Source organism: Rhinolophus sinicus, chromosome 1 (genome assembly GCF_057876585.1).
Source record: "Rhinolophus sinicus isolate RSI-liver-muscle chromosome 1, RSI-T2T, whole genome shotgun sequence".
Classification (NCBI taxonomy): Eukaryota; Metazoa; Chordata; class Mammalia; order Chiroptera; family Rhinolophidae; genus Rhinolophus; species Rhinolophus sinicus.
In genome coordinates this window covers 130911604-130929198 of record NC_142501.1, presented here as the reverse complement: position 1 = coordinate 130929198, position 17595 = coordinate 130911604, and the positions used below count along the sequence as shown (strand labels likewise).

General features: G+C 34.2%; 1 protein-coding gene across 3 annotated transcripts in view; it reads left to right on the top strand.

Annotated features, from left to right (window-relative positions):
- Window positions 1–16864, top strand: part of EPC1 (enhancer of polycomb 1) — an 86222-nt gene extending 69358 nt beyond the window's left edge. For 2 of the 3 annotated variants that reach the window (XM_019731488.2, XM_019731485.2), the window contains exons 5-15: window positions 135–283; window positions 1147–1306; window positions 2351–2527; window positions 2609–2698; window positions 2791–2939; window positions 4473–4825; window positions 12021–12139; window positions 12220–12306; window positions 13134–13275; window positions 13383–13746; window positions 15501–16864. In XM_019731488.2, the coding sequence (XP_019587047.1) occupies window positions 135–283; window positions 1147–1306; window positions 2351–2527; window positions 2609–2698; window positions 2791–2939; window positions 4473–4825; window positions 12021–12139; window positions 12220–12306; window positions 13134–13275; window positions 13383–13746; window positions 15501–15573 (1863 nt within the window). In that variant the 3' untranslated portion in view covers window positions 15574–16864. The remainder of the gene's footprint in view (window positions 1–134; window positions 284–1146; window positions 1307–2350; window positions 2528–2608; window positions 2699–2790; window positions 2940–4472; window positions 4826–12020; window positions 12140–12219; window positions 12307–13133; window positions 13276–13382; window positions 13747–15500) is intronic. The other variant, XM_019731486.2, reaches the window with a different exon arrangement.
- Window positions 16865–17595: the final 731 nt, after the last annotated feature.

Below are 17595 nucleotides of genomic sequence, written 5' to 3'. Positions count from 1 at the left end.
CCTTTTACTGTTTTTAAATTATTTTCTAACCCTTCAAATATATATGTTCTTATATATGTCAATAGCTATTATGTTCAGAATGCCACTAGCTAGCAATACTTATTGACATTAAATAAGCAACTTTGTATTTGCAGAATCGCAAAAATGATGAAGCCTCTTATGAAAAAATGCTTAAACTGCGTCGAGATCTAAGTCGGGCTGTTACTATTCTAGAGATGATAAAAAGAAGAGAAAAGAGTAAAAGGGAGCTATTGCACTTAACACTGGAAATTATGGAAAAGAGGTAAAGTATAATTTAATAATGTTAGTAAGTATGGTACCATTAGCATTTTCTATATTGAGTTAATTTATTTCTTAAGCAGTTATCTGTAACTCCAGAAATATCTTCTTTTAATAATAATTAGAAACTATTTAAATGTGTGGTATGATATACTTTGTATAATGTTACATATGTTCCTCTCTTTTCTTTAAAAGTGACTGAGTTCAGTAAAATTAAACTATGCCAGGTATTTCTATTTTGAAATCTTACTCTTTTGTCCTTACGTGTGTGCAGAGCTATGAGGGACAGAGCATTTGTCAATTTAAGGTTTTTTATCTTATCTGCTAGATGGTACTGATTTTAAAAAAAGCATAAGGGAGGAGGAAAGGTTTATAATCTTAACATTCAAATAAGCATTCAGCAAGGTACACAGTGAAAACTTTTAAGCTTTATTCCCGTTTCCTAGTCCCTACCCCAAAGAAAACCATTAATGAATTTCTTGTAATTCATTTCAGAAAAATTAGTTTTATAGCACAATCAATTCAAGTTAGCAGAAAGTTCCTCAGCACCATTTTAAGCATTAATTTCAACATCTCCACCGACTCTTTCACCAGAATTGTTGAGTTAAAATACGAACCTCTCCCCACCGCCCCCCACAATCATATTTATGGTGCCAGGATAATACTATAAGTCAAAAAGTAAAAGGAAGAAACCAAAAGAATTATATAATCTTTAATTTTAATAAGCATTCAGCAAATTAGTCAAATTTTAACTAATTTTACCAAGTCTAATCAGTGATTATAATTATATCTCAGTTGGTAATTAATAGTAATAAGGATAAGTACTTACAAAGATAATTTTTTAAACTTTCTTTTTTATAATTTCAGGTATAATTTGGGTGACTACAATGGAGAGATTATGTCTGAGGTCATGGCACAGAGACAACCAGTGAAACCTACTTATGCCATCCCCATCATCCCTATTACTAATAGCAGTCAATTTAAACATCAGGAAGCAATGGATGTGAAGGACTTTAAAGTTAATAAGGTGAGTAAAAATTCTGTGATGATAGTAGCTGATAATGGAGTGGTATTTTATCATTAAAATCAAAGTGAAATAAAAAGAGATACATAGAAAGCCTACCACGAAATATGCTACAAAGCCAGCTTTTCCATTCAGGACGGTCCTGTTGATAGAACAGGAGAGCTTGTAAATAATAATTAACTTTGTAATTAACTTTTCCCCAAAAACCATAATGCCATAAGCTGCATAAAACTTGAAATATTTAGCACATTTACATAACCATGATACTTGCCATGAGCTTTTTCTTCCCAACAAAGACATTTTTGCCTCTAATCTTTCTTGCATTTTTCCTACACCTTAAATTCATACCTCTCCTCGCCTCTGCTATCCCTTCCATACATATTTCTAACATGCCCTATGTTCATCAGCTCAGTCACTTTTGCCTCTGTACTTTATCCTTGTGTTTCTCCTGTTTAATGATTTCATCTTCATCCTCTAAAACTGCTCAGTTCACCACTCCAGAATACCTTCATTGTTCAGCTAGTAGTAAATCCCTACTATTTATTTTCATAACATCTCAGCTTTATGGCTTTATTATCCACTATGTTAATGGTAATCTGAAGTCTGTTTTCTGTGTATGTAAAATTGTTCATTATTATTTTCCCTGTATTTATTTGTTAGTTCTTTAGAATAAAGACTAAATATCCCTTTTTATTCTGCTGTATTTTCATAGAAAATTAAAAAAAAAAAGATACGGGAGCCAGTGGTAAATACTAAGTGCAGTTACAGGGTTTCAGAAGCTGGAAAACTTTCATTCTTTTCCTTCACTTTAATTGAAACAAAATACTTTGAGATTATGGTTAGGTTGTAGGAGCGTATTAATGTTTTCAGAGACCAACCAATCTCTAAGACTTGACAATATAAGATGGTAAAACGTAAGAGTCTTGTATCTCTTATGAGTTTGAATGCCTTCATTTAGCAGTAAACTTCATTTTAAAACTTCCCTAAAACTGCAGGTTTGTTGAACATGGTTTCCTAGTGTTTGATTAACTCATGACTTTATTGCAGCAAGATAAAGCTGATCTTATCCGACCTAAACGTAAATATGAAAAGAAGCCCAAAGTCTTACCATCGTCTGCTGCTGCTCCTCCTCAACAGACGAGTCCTGCTGCACTGCCGGTGTTTAATGCTAAAGATTTAAATCAGTATGACTTTCCCAGCTCAGACGAAGAACCTCTCTCCCAGGTAAATATAAGAATTTCCCTATGAATATAGAGGAGGAATGTAGAAAGTCACATGTCTTGACCCACTTTATTTTATTTAAAGGTTTTGTCTGGCTCTTCAGAAGCTGAGGAAGAGAATGATCCCGATGGTCCCTTTGCTTTCCGTAGGAAAGCAGGCTGTCAGTACTATGCTGTAAGTTTCAGGCTTTCTTTTTAAATTACAAACTGCTTACCCTTGACTGACAAAATAACTTGGATTTTCTTTTTTTTTCTTTTTTTTTTAAGCCTCACTTAGACCAAACTGGCAACTGGCCTTGGACTAGTCCTAAAGATGGAGGATTAGGGGATGTGCGATATAGATACTGCTTAACTACCCTTACCGTACCCCAAAGGTGTATTGGATTTGCACGAAGACGGGTTGGGCGCGGTGGAAGGTAAGGTATTTCTGTATTCGAAGCATAGCGATATTTTAGACAATAGGATAAATTGAACCTAAAATTTAAACTGAGGTAATCCGTAATAGCTCGTTTGTTCCCGCTTGTTCTTAACTAATTTTTAGACTGAAATATTTTCCTACCTGGTTCTTACATAAACATAGCTTTTAAAGCATAACTAATGTCCCTAATGGATCTGCTTTTCTTCCCAAGTTTGAAAACCTCAGATATCTATCCTTGTGGATAGAATTCTGACAAAAGGCACTAGATAAAGGCAAGAGTAAATCATGATTGCATAAATTGTATTAAGTTAAAGAAAATACAGGTTGTTTCAGGAGTTCTGGGAGATACTGAAAAAGAAGGATTAAATAGGTTAAGAAATGTCATATATAACATATGGAGTTGTTTAACTCATCAGTAAAAAGCCTCCAGGATCCATGCATGACCTGATCTTGACTTCCCAGTTTGTCAGGATCTAATTGCTCTTCTTGCTTTGGTTAAATCTGATAGAACTCCTTCGTACTTGATGCCTTTATCCTTCATACTCAATGCCTTTATCCTTCATATTTGATGCCTTTATGTGAGAAGTAGTGTGTGTGTTGAGGGGGCGGTGGAGGCAGGGAAGGAATTGCAGAATGCATAAAAGCAAAGAAAAAGAAGACTTCATGTAAAATGTGAAAAAAATTAAAAGATAAAACATAATATCAGTACTTTCAGGGAGAAACCTAAGGGTATAATTTATAATAAATAAATGGCTTATACATATATTTGTTTCATTTTTTAATCGTAATTGCAGTTTTTACCACTTAAACATTAGTTTAGAATTATCAGGGCATTAAAATACATTTTATTTAGTGCTTTTTCTCACATCGTTATGTTGACATCAGTAGTGGTGAAAATTCTCTGTTAGCTATATCTTACTCTATACCAGTTTAATATCAATGTTAGCATTTAAGATGGGGTCATTTATAAAGTTTATATTAGTAACAAAAATATATCCTCTAGAGTGATGGATCAAATATTTTGTTAGAAATTTTAATGATATAACATATCCCAAAGATCACATAGCTTTTACTGCTTTCTCCTACCTCCTCCTACCTTCATACACCACAAAAAAGTTTTTCCTTAAATAGAGGACAGGTATGCTAGCCGCATTTCATAACGTTTTCTGCTTGCTTTGTAATGAAAGTGAAAAATCTTTGGTTGAAAAGAAAAATACTTTCATATATGTAACTTATATTGGTAGACCAACCCAAAGAACTGTAAGAAACTCGCTGTTGTAAAATATTTACCTCATTCTGTGAAATGGATTACTCTCTTTTTTAATCAAATCATTATAACATAAAAGAAAGTACCTTTATCAGATATTGATATTTTAGCCTATAGAACCAAATACTGAAATAATCAAAATTATAGCTTTTAAATATTCAGTGTGAGCTGTCTGTTTGGAGTTGGGGAGAGAAAGAAAAGCCTTTTTTATGTAATTTATGAATAGCTGTTTTATATACATGTTTCCTGCCTTGTTTTTAATAGGGTCTTAATGGACAGAGCTCACTCAGACTGTGACAGTATGTTTCGCCATCTGGATTTGGAAATGCTTTCCTCACCACAACATTCTCCAGTCAATCAGTTTGCCAATACCTCAGAAACAAATACCTCGGACAAATCTTTCTCTAAAGACCTCAGTCAGATACTAGTCAATATCAAATCATGTAGATGGCGGCATTTTAGGCCTCGGACACCATCCCTACATGACAGTGACAATGATGAACTCTCCTGTAGAAAATTATATAGGAGTATAAATCGAACAGGAACAGCACAACCTGGGACCCAGACATGCAGTACCTCTACGCAAAGTAAAAGTAGCAGTGGTTCAGCACATTTTGGTATGTTTATTTGTTCTGATGTACATTTCTATACAAATGTCAGGTTCATCAATTTTTTGAATATGTGGTTTATTATATTTATGGCCAGAAGTCCTTTATTCTCAAAATAGTTAAAAAAAAAACAAAAAACTACGTTTAAGTGTTTATTTGAATCCTGTTTGTACATGTGTCTTCATTTAAACATACCTACATACAAAGGTGGTTTATTACTATTTAACCTATGACATTTGTTTCCTGGATGAACTCAGAACCACAAGATTCAGCAATTATATCTTTGAAATAATATGAAAAGAATGTGGATGATAAATTGTTGCTGTTGTATGCTTGAACTCTTCTTTTACTTAGACTGCTTAAAAGTAGACTAGCAAGTAGATTTGCAAAGTCTTATCTGTTGTCACAGTAATTCAGAGTAATTTATGAGAGAAACTAATTTTTCACAGAACGATATTTAAGTAAAAGGATTATTTTAATAATTTTGGAAACATTTTTAGATAATGTCTACTGTAGCATTATGTATGGCTACTTTGTAATGTGTCTAAAATAAATGTTGTCTACTTAAAATATTTCTAAAATTCTAGCTTTCTATTTTAAAGCATAAATCTGTGTTATCTGAGGCATGTAGATTATAGAAATCCATTCTTAAAATTGTTACTGCAGATTTTGGTAAAGATAATTTAAATAGAGATATTGAAAAGACTGGGAAGATATTTATTCTGTCCCCCTAAACATCTGGTAAGGCTACAGTAAAACCTTCTAATAAATAAGAAAATGTGCTTATTTTTAAAGACCTCCAGAAAAGATTTCATAAACTAATTTACTTTGTGGTTAGAAAAACAATATTTCTATGAAGTGGAAGTCTTTCAGCTTGTAAGAACAGTAATCACATTTCGGAAATCAGCTAGAAGATAATCTAAATTATCTAAGGCCTAACAGATTGTTTATAATCCCATCAATTTCAGTCGATGTCATGAAGAGTCACTCTATTTTTGTAGTCTTAATAGAAATGAACTTTTCAGTATGAAGGAGGACTTATTTATAGTGTGAGTGTAGAGATTTTAAAAGTATAAACTTGGGATATGTTTTCCCTGATAAAGATTTATAAACTGTATAAAATTCTTTGAGACTTCTCATAGAAAATTGGCGTGTTCATCAATCCCCAGCTCCTCCACCTCAAGATAGAGAAGTTGAATTGTGTAACTATCCTAAGAATCTTGTAATGATCTTTTTTTTGTAAATTGTTTTGCTATACAACTTAAATAAGCATTGATATTGTAAAACTTACTTGATTTGTGCTGGCCAAAGAATATTAAAAGGTGAACATTGAACAGTAGTATTACCACAAATTTAGCTGAAAAAAAAGGGTTAATAACTCTGTAATTTTCTTTTAAATCATATTCTTCCCCTATATATGTGATACAATTTTTTAAAATATGGGTTCATCAATTTTTTTTCTGTCGTACTTAATTGTTTTCAATTTTTCCTTAAATTTTACTAGATCTTCCCTTATACTTAGAGAATAAATGATTCTCTACAGATTGCTGTAGAGTAGCACTTTATTCTTTCATAGTTGTGAATATCCAGAAACCTAAAGCTTTTCTCTTTATGCTCTATAAAGTGTATTACAGTGGAGTTACATGTGCTTTTAAATGAATTAAACTATAGGCCCTTGGGGGAAAAAAATTAAAATTTAGCAGTCAAGTGTTATATAGTATTCTAAATACAATTCTACTAAAATGTATTTGCCAGTGGACCCCTGTGGGCATGGGAGAAGTGGATCTATTGTTCCCCTTGCCACACTGCCACTTCATTTATAGGTTAAGCATCTCACCTCAGGCAGTGTAATTATAGTTTTAAAGGTTTTTTTTCATAGAGCATAGCCCAAAAATACCACATCACCCAGTACTCAGCCACAGAAACTGATCTAGTCTGATGTCAGAGGGGAAACTGGTTGTATTGGGTTTATTGAAATAGATGGGTCTGTATTGTGTTACACTCTGAGGGAATTTTTAAGGCTTAATTTTTACTATACTGACTTTAGATCTTAACCATTGTATGAGATATGAGTCAATTGATATACTTGCCTGCTGCTTAAGCCAAATATGTAGGTTTTGATTTCGCCGTTTTTTATTATTCTATCAGTCTTAAATATTAATATTTAGATGTGTGCTGTGATATGATGATGCCTTCTAGACAGATTTTCCTTTTTCTTAAAAATCATCTAGTGGGCCTATTCTCATTTTTAAACAGGAAATTCTAAATAAGATATCAAGAGCCCATTATTTGTAATAAAGGGAATGAGCTTTAACACACCAACTTTTGTAGCCTCTGTTTCAACTGCTCAGAATCTTTTCTTGCTTGCTTCTCAGTCTTGGCCATTTTGTATAGTTATGTAGCCAAATAGTAGCCTGGTTAGTTACTAGAGTGCTTGGTCCTCTGGATACTATATAGCAGAATAACACAATATGGAGGAACTTGAGAAGACTTAACTATGTGTTTTCAGAATTTCCTGGACTAGATTTTAGTATAAATTATGTATTTTTAATAGTCTTTAGTTAATATGTGATTTGGACAGTTTCCAAATCCATTATTCTATTTTTTTTTTTAATCCATAAAAGCATCTCTGAAAATTTAGTGTTTTTTCAATAACTGAGTGTCATTTGCATATGTTTGGGTTTGGCTGATATCAGATGTCAGAATTAATACCCTTTTTCATAATTAGGACTCTAATTCAGAAAGACTAAAAAGAGAAAAGTGATTTTAAAACCACCATTATATGTTTAGGATTTGAATTCCTAGTTCCCAGTGAAATTTCATCTGCATATCTGCACTAAAGATTTGCTTTATTTCGCAAGTGAATAGGAAATATGTAGCTAGAATGTTAGTCTCAATATCTGTAGCTTAGTGCAGTTTACTTCAGTTTGTAACATAAAATTTTAATCTCACCATAGAAAAGGAACTCTGGATTTGAGCACTGAATATTTTCATTGTTGGATTTTGTAAAGCTGCAGGTCCTTAATCCTTATCCAAATGTGTTTCAAAATTCAGAATTACATCATCAGCAGAGTCTGGAGTAGCACCTGGAGTAAAATATATTAATGGTTGTACGGTTTTATAGTGAAGGCAAGAATATTCTCACTAAATAGGTTTGACCACAAGCAATCTCATGTTCAAGTCATTTGGAGTCAAATGAATTCAGGTTCTGTCATGTTTTGCCATCAAGTGAATTACTAAACTTCTGTTTTCAGATTGGATTTCTGGATGGCTGATAAATGCTCATAAGCTTCCATCAAACCTATCAATTCAAGTTTACTGATTAAGGGGTCATACTTTAATATTGTCTGGAGTCCTTTCACTTTATATTTATTTCTTTAAAGTTAACCCTTTTTCCTGTACTAAAATAATCCCCTGCCTTTTTACTGCTCAAAAAAATTTCTAATTGAGGTGTGGTTTTTAAAATAGGTGTTTGCGTTTGTAGGGAGCTTTGTTTGTTTGTGTACAAAATACACATTTTGGTAATCTAGAATCCATCTTCTCAACTGAATTTTTAAATTGTTTTTTCCTAAGTACCTGTCACCCACCCCACCTGCACTTCTTTGATCATTTCAGTTGATCTGCTTCAGCTATAGGAATGTGACCTAAAGGGCAGCAGCCTGAGCTGTCAGCTATGCCAGGTGCTGGTGTGCCACGTGCTAATATCCTTGTATAAGAAGGGGACTTGTAAAATCTCAGAATATTTCATCAAAAGTCCTACCTCAGAGAATTATAAGAAGCTACCAAACAGAAGTTTCTTACCTCTGTCTAGACACCTCTTGTGAGGACAATTCAACAACTTTCTTAATCAGATGATTCTCCAGTTAGGAATCTTGTTTAGAAGTTTGTCCATATATTGAACAAAAGCTGCCTCCGTAAATTTAAATCTTCTGGTTCCTGTTTTGCCTTTGGAAGCACATTGAATAAGTTTCCTTGATCTCCAACATGGTAGTGTCCTTGAAATATTCAGAGTCCTGTCATGCTCCTCCGTGTTCTCAGCTTTTAAGCGTGTCCCTCACGTGACTCTTCCACGGCCTAGATTAATGTTTGTTAGGTGCTGTATATATGAGATTTTTTTAATAACTTGGTTCAAACTCTTCGTACATAAAAAGTTTGATTATTTCTAATTTAAAAATACTAAATCTAAAATAAACTTTTGTCTATTTGTTTTTATATTTAAAAATCTCACAAGTTTCAGGGTGGTGTTCTGTCCCCCTTCCACTAGTAAATATCTTTGTGACCTCATGTGAGTTTTTTCATCTCTATTATGAGGTTGTAGGAGGAAATCACCGAGGATCCCTCCTGATTTAAAATTTTTTGGTTCTGTGAAATGATTCTGATTCTAGGTTTGGTCATCTGTCCACAAAACCCATCTTGTCCATCTTTGCATGAATTGCAAACTTAACTAACACACGATATCTAGATGTAGACATACAACCTAAAAACTTTCTACCTTAATAGAGATTTAGGGAAATAAGAGATTTAGGTCATTTTATGTTTATTTTCACTTAGCATTTGGTTAGACTTTGAATTATAATAGCATCTGAGTTATTCTTGGTTTTCTTTATAATTAATAATGTAAAACTCAATTCAGGTTGTACTTGCCCCAGTTTACTACCTTACCAAGCTTTCCTTTCATTGATAAGCCTTTTTTATTGGAATTTTATTTCTTAGAAAAAATATAAAATCTTAGCATCTCATGGCTGAAAAGGACTACAGTGATCACATAATTTGATCTTTCATATTTTCAATGAACATACTAAGTACCGTCACTTCCAGCTTATATGTTGCTCTGTACATTTCTTCTCGATCATTTATCAAAAACGTCTAGGGAAAATTTTATGACTAGACTCTAGAGATATCTAAGAAATAGGCTACCACAGTGATCTAAAATCTTTTTTAATTTTTATGAGAGTTTATTTGAGCCAAACTGATGACGTGCTGGGGAACAAGATCTCATAGTCTCCCTAAAATCTTGATGAGTATTAGTGATTTAAAATGTTGGGTGCGTTTTTATTCCTAAATCTGTATTAGGGTGAAGTTAACAGTTGTTAAAAAGTGAAATTCATAAGACCCTCAGAGACCAAGGATTAAAATGTTGATTTAAATAGGGCAAAAATACTTGGAACCTTTATTTAATCAATTTCTAAATTATTATTGTTAATTTTTTTTTATTAAAACACACAAACACCAGCAAAGTTCTACAACAGAATATTTCCATTCATATAAATTGAGTTTTTTATACAGGTCTTCAGTGAATGCTAAATTAGTTATTTCCTCAATCTGTAATTACCTGACCTTCCAGAAATGGTCCTTTATAAATATATATATATATATATATATATATATATATAGAGAGAGAGAGAGAGAGAGAGAGAGAGAGAGAGAGAGAGAGAGAATGAGAATCCTCTATTAGGAAATTCAAGACTTAGGCAATTCCCTCAAACTTGGGAAATTAAAGTATAAACCTCAAAAATGTATTAGCAAAACTAATAAATTAAGGATCTTTAGGTTTAGATAATTACTTATGGATTTGTTTAAATATAAATATTATGTGAATCATAAACATTCTTTCAGTGCTGCATTAAATTTTGTAGATTTTTTTCAAATTCTGATTCAACATATTTCTGTTATATGGACATTTCCATCATGTTGACGGAAAGTTACTTTTTGTCAACATTTAGGGATTATTCTATTATCAATAAAAGTCTTCCCTACAGAAATCAGATTTGAAGATTCAAACATAGGAAAAGAATCTCATAAAAGAACAGATACCAACTCAACAGATTTTTAACACAAAAATTTAAAAATCAATAGAATTTTCCCAACAAGAATATTTTTTTGTTCTTGCAGCACAGAAACTAAAGCTCAACTCAATATAAGAGCCTGTATAGATACTAACTTCTGAGGTTTTCTTAAATATTAGTTCATGATTTTCTGATTCATCCAAAATACAAAATTTCTACCTAAACATTTTGTAGTTGTATAAGGTGGAAGCAGTATCCTGATAGATACTTCATGAGTTATAAGTGAAAGTTACAAAACTTGATGAAGTGATATTCTAACTAAATTATCAAAATGCAATTAAAGACAACAACAAATTAGGTGGCAGTATTTTGAAAACATTAAACTTGAGATTGAGGAAATTTGCATGACTTGTAGATTCCCTGGTACCTAGGGATGCATGATAACTTTTTTTTGTTTGTTTTGAAATAATTCTTACCCAAACATCACAGGCTTCTTAAAGAAGCCTTTAAGGTCAGATGTTGTAATTGTATGTGCTTTTTATATTTTTCCTTTTTTTAATTGGCAAAAAAAAGAAACAGGTTTCCTTTTTAAAAACTGCACACACTTTTTGGGGGGTAATAAATGAACATTTTTTTGTTTGTTTTTTTTAGAACTGAGCTCTCCATAGACAAACATAAGTAGCATAACACAGTGTCTTTCCTCAGACATCATTCTGTACAGTAAATCAACATAAACAACTCCGTTCTTATTGACTGGATTTTTTCCAGGTGGGTTAATTGGGTGGGGAAAATTAATTAACCTTAAATTTGGAGCCTCTTTTCTTCCTGTTAAACGATGGGTTTTTTTTAAAAAAAAAAAAAAAAAAAAGTAATAAAACGACAACCTTAATATATTTCATACAGAGGAAATGTTTTTAACGATTAAAATTAGAAAGTATGTGGAACAGTTAGTATTTATACACAGAACTGTTAGGGGTCATCTGACTGCATTGGGGCAGTAATAGAGTAAACGAGAAACCAAATGGTAATTATCAGATTTCTTCTCAAGCTCAGTGCAAAGTTGAATTCCAAATATGTGGATGAAAAAGCTGGTATTACCTTTTTAACACTGTCTGGCACAAGTGTCGCAGCTTACAAAAATAACGGTTCTGCAACTTGGGAAGTGAGCACTTCTCTTTCCTATGTTTAACTCAGGAAGTTTAATTTTGTTTTTCTTTCGACTCAAGCCACTCTTCTTAAACGTGGGTTGAAAAAATGCTGAAAGTTTCATTTGAAAAGGACCTTTAGCAGGACCTTGAGCTTTTGTCAAATACTTTAGTTCTGCACACATTTTGTTCATGCTGAAATGTACTTTCATGTTGTAATATGTATATGATATCTGTGCATTATTACAAAGTGTTTCCTCGTTTTATGTTCAGCATTTACAGCCGAACAATACCAGCAACATCAACAGCAACTGGCTCTAATGCAGAAACAGCAGCTTGCACAAATTCAGCAACAGCAAGCAAATAGTAATTCCTCCACCAACACTTCACAGGTGAGGGATTTGTCTGTCTTATGATTATCCCTCATTGTTTCCCACCAGAGTTCATCTCTAATTACCAACTGTTGTCATAGAACCTTGCATCTAACCAGCAGAAAAGTGGCTTTCGCCTGAATCTACATCATAGCCATTCTATACAGGGTTTAGAAAGAACATTACAGGTGAGTATGGAAGCTGTTGCCTCTGCTCCCTATTTTTAAAAGTAAAACTAAAAGGCATAATTAAATGAGACGGAGACCCTGTCTTCAAGTCTGACCTGTAGTCTGTGAATGTACCTCTTTAATATGTAACCCTGCCTACACCTAGCTCATTATCTTGGGTATTTTAATTACTGTTAAAATTTAGTAAAAATTATCATACTAAAATAACCTCTTTTTGGAAGAAATCTCTTAAACCTAAAGCATGATCAGTGTTTGCCATTTAAACACATTTAAGGCATAAATGCTGAGAGATTTGAATCTCTAAGCATCTTGGAAGAAAACTTCATTAAAATAATTCAAGGACCTCCTAATTTCGAGGCTAAGTTACGATACGATATTTTGTTATTTCCATTCTAAAGGGACAGTTATCTTACTATCCCAAAAGTGCCTTTGGTTATGTGTGTATATGTGTGCAAGTAAGGTAAAAGAAGTTTACCTATTCATTTATTCATTATATGTGTTTGTAAGTCACTGAAATGTTTTACTAGCTTATTTCTTGTCCAACACTTTTGTGTTGGAGGTTTACTGTTTCCACATTATAGGAGGTTTATTTTGGTAATTGACTTGTCCATGTTATATATTATTACATGTGAAGATCACAATTCATAATCCTTGAGTTATAAGATGACTTGAACATTTCTCAAACTTAAGACTATCAAAAGCGATAAAGATATATCAGTGGTTTGCCACTTTTGTTTATATTCAAATTGATTTTGCCCTACCTGTGTAGCTTTAATACTAACCTGAGACTAAGTGACGCTGATTAGATTTTTATATTTGCTTTTTAGGGTTTTGTTTCCAAGACTTTGGATTCTGCTAGTGCTCAATTTGCTGCTTCTGCTTTGGTGACATCAGAACAACTAATGGGATTCAAGATGAAGGATGATGTGGTGCTTGGAATTGGGGTGAATGGCGTCCTTCCAGCCTCAGGTAAGGTTGTTTAAGACACTTAAATGGTTTTGATAATGTTTGTAACACATATCTGGAATAAACAGCCAAGCTGCACATTGTTTAGATGCTCCTTTCTTTTTCTCTAGGAGTATACAAGGGCTTACACCTCAGTAGTACTACACCAACAGCACTTGTACATACGAGTCCATCAACGGCAGGTTCAACTTTGTTACAGCCTTCAAACATGACACAGACTTCCAGTTCCCACAGTGCACTGAGTCATCAAGTAACTGCTGCCAATTCTGCAACAACTCAGGTTCTGATTGGGAACAACATTCGATTAACTGTACCTTCATCAGTTGCCACTGTAAACTCGATTGCCCCCATAAATGCACGACATATACCTAGGACTTTAAGTGCTGTTCCATCGTCTGCCTTAAAGCTGGCTGCCGCAGCAAACTGTCAAGTTTCCAAGGTTCCATCTTCATCTTCTGTAGATTCAGTCCCAAGGTGAGTAGTTACTTTAAGACTAAAGTGTTTGAAAAATACGAGATCTAACTTTAATTCTCTGGCATTGCTCTCTACTTATTTCTTTGTGGGTTTTTGCTCTTTTCTTTATACATTAAAATTTATAGATGAGAAATCCTTATTTTTTCAAGAACTAAACAGATAAATGCATTTCAGTATTGTTGAGAATTTGAACTAAGTGGTATAGTGAATGTTGCATATATGATTTGGGCATCATTTTCTTAGTATAATAGCTTATAATTATCTCATTTTTCTTCCACCTTTGGATGGAAGGAGTTCTCTCTAGAATGCTTCTTTTGTTTATGATTTCTCCCACAGCTTCTTGTGGAGACAGAAATGATAGACTTCCCCATGGCTAGTGTGCTACGCTGCTCTTAATAATGTAAAGGCTTATAGTATTCGTGGCTTATAGTATTCGTGGCAAGTCACGCTGTTATTTTCTATGCTAACTTGTCTTCTTGGGTTTCAGTAGACGGTTTAGAGTGTTTGCTCAGGTTCTATTCTGTTTTAAACATTAATGGTAATTAAAATCCTGCTGTTGACAAAGGACTATGGGGGAAGCAAAAAGAGAAAGACAAGGAGTTTTCAGTTTAATTAGAAGATAAGCATAAAAGTATGATAAATAATGTTAATTGTAAATAATAAATAATAGGTGAAAATCATTCTAGAGGTATCATAAAGCATTATATGTGTGTCAAATTAATTATAGATTACAGCTATAATTTCAATATAAGGTAACATCTTTTCACACCAGGAGTGTTCTGGGAATGTTCTGCAAAATAAGATCAGATTTGATCTTCGTTGGGGAGAAACAAGGAAGACAGTTGGGGAAATACAAATGTGTTCAGAGGTTAACAAGTGAACTAGTTTGTCTAGAGGTTTGAAAAGGTTAGTAGTTGGAGCTGGAATGGTGTGGAGGCATTAGACTTCCTCAGCCGTTGGGGGCCTAGGAGGAGGAGCAGGGTTTGTAGCAACAGACTAACCTTTAGTTTCCAAACCTGTGCATCCCTGTCTGCTTCTGAACTTAACAGTCACTATCTGCTCATTACTAATCCATTCTTATTAGTATTCTGGGTCTAGTCATAGCTCATCAAGCAATTATAATTCTTAAATACATGGTTTGCAGTACTAGAGAATTGTATAATCATGGAACACTTGCAGTGCATGGAAAACTTTTTATGTTCCTTCTTTTAGTCCCTTTGTTTTAAAGATGAGGAAACTGAGATCCAAAGAATTTAACTGACTTCTCCCAGCACACTCAGAGTCTAGGTGCTGGAACCATCTAAGGCCCTGGCCTCTGACCCCCAGCTCGACAGCTGTCCTACCCAATTCCACACACGCAACCAGACTTCCAAGTCCTGACGTGAATGAACCTCAGTCACATTTGTTCCTTTTTTTAAACTGTCATGAAAGGTTTAGTAGAGGAGGAAATTGAAACTATAAACTATAAAACTGAAGGATTTTTTATGTGTTTTTAACATGTAGGTTGCTTGGAAGCTAACTACAATTCTGTTAGGAATATAGTTGACCTTGGAATTGATAAACCTGACTTCTGATTGTATATTCCTGATAATAAACTTAAAGGTTCATATTCCTCTACTTGACATCTTGTCCCAAATGAGTCAAATAAATTTCTTTCTATTATTAAAAATATATAAACTTTTTATTGGGAAGATAGTCTTGATTTGTTAAATTGGTTGCAGAAAAGTAATTTATTGAACTTATTTTTTCAACAGGGAAAATCATGAATCAGAAAAGCCAGCACTAAACAACATAGCAGACAATACAGTAGCGATGGAGGTGACGTAGCTTCCTCAGGAGTGGGCCTGGAACCTGGGGACTTGATTAGGTGCTATGCATCAGTAGCATTTTGAATGCAAGGGATGATGGAATGCAGCACATGCGTTTCTGTGGCAGCTGTGGGGACTTGACAGCAGTGCTCATCTCTCATGCTTCAATTTTTCTTACTGTTAATAGGAAAAAATCAACACCTGTAATTAAGACTACAGCAATTATCTGTACAGTACTGCATCTTTGTAATACCTTGTATATACGTTACTTGAATACAGAAATGTTCATTTGTGATGCTTTGCACTTGGGGGTGGGGGGTGGGGGGGAAATAAATTGCAACAAAGAGTGTGAGATGTGAGATTGTATAGAGATGAAGTGTCATCACATCATGTGCATGGTGCGGAACCTGCTGTTTTATCTATTTATTGTGCCGTGTTTACAGTTTTTTGTACACTGTACCTTCATTGGTTCCTGTGCTGTAGTAAATGTGTTAGGTAGCTGTGGACTCCTTGGTATTTTGTAAATGGTATAACATAACTTGGTTCCCCTCTGGGTCCCTGAGTTTTCTGTGTATCACGTGAAAAAAAAATGGTGACATACATACAGAATTTTACAGAAAAAAAAGGCATCAGTTTTTAAAAAATGGGGAATGTACTGTTAAATGGGGATCTTCCTGGTCTACTATCATTAGGACAAGTAACAAGCTAAAAATGAAGTCTCTTGAATCTTCCCATCCCCACTTGCCCACAAAGCTGTGGGTAGTTTCTGGTACTTAAAGCACTAATGTTATGTTGCTGCTCTACAAACAGCCCCGTAGTCCCATTTCCTTCCACACCAAAAAGTGTTAAATCAAGTATGCAAATGGAGTCCTTACAACTGGAGTTTATGTTGTCTTGCCCTTTTTTTAGCACAAAAAAAAAATTGTACTTTTTTATTGTCGAATTGTTTAAAAGACTTCATTCTTTACTTGTTCTTACAAAAAGGATATAAGGGAGAAGAATGCAGTAATTGCTGTACGTGTATCATCATTCCAGTTTCTAAAAACAGCCAGCCAGCTTTTTTCCTTTTAAGATTCTCCAGAAGGCTGCAAGGCCAGAACCACAAATATCGGGTGCCTTCCTTTGGAAATATTTGACCTCTCTTCTGTGAAGAGAATGGTACTTAACAGACTACTACTAGTGCTTTGTCAGTACCGAAGTCTGAATGCCCAGTCCAATGGCATACATTATCCTTAAGGTTTTTAATCCCACCTGGAAAAATTGTGATAGAATTCTCACAAAATAAACCCAGGGCATTACATGTTGACAAACTAATGTGTTAGTGGTCTTTTGCTTTCATTTTCACCCCAAGTACTTTTGTGTGACTTTAATTAAAATCATTCAGTAAAGGGGGACATGGGAATGAGAGTGATGACTTCACGTGCATTTTTTCAACAATTATTGAACGATCACTCTGGTTGGGACTGTTTTTGATCCTACAACAGTGAAAAAATGCCTGCCCTCGTGGAGTTTATAATCTCAGTAATAAAAACAAAATTAATAAGTAAAATTTAAAGTGTATTATAGTAAGTATTAGGGGGGAAAGTAAAGCAAGGAAATGGGAAGAAGCAGTGCCAGGATCAGGTGGAGGGTGGGCAGGGAAGGGCTCACAGAGATGGTTATATCTGATCAGAGACCTGAAATTGAGAGGAAAGCATGCAGGTGGAGAGAATAAGTACAAAGATCCTGAGGTGGGAGTGTGCCTGGTTTACTAAGCAGCAGCTGTGTGGCTGGTGCCGCGGAGAAGGGAAGGGTAGGTCCGGGAGTAGTGGGGAGCCTGCCCATGGACCGCCTGGTAGGTGATTTTAAGGACTTGGGCTTTTCCTCTACTTGGGAAAGAAGTTTGCAGCAAAAAAGTGATGCTATCTGAACAGACTCACTCTGGCTTTGGTGTTCAGAACAGACTGCAGGGGGAGCCTAGTTAGAAGCAAATGGTAGTAATCCAAGTGAGAGACAGTCGTGACAAGGGTGGCTGTGAAAAGTAGTTGGATTTTGTTTCTAT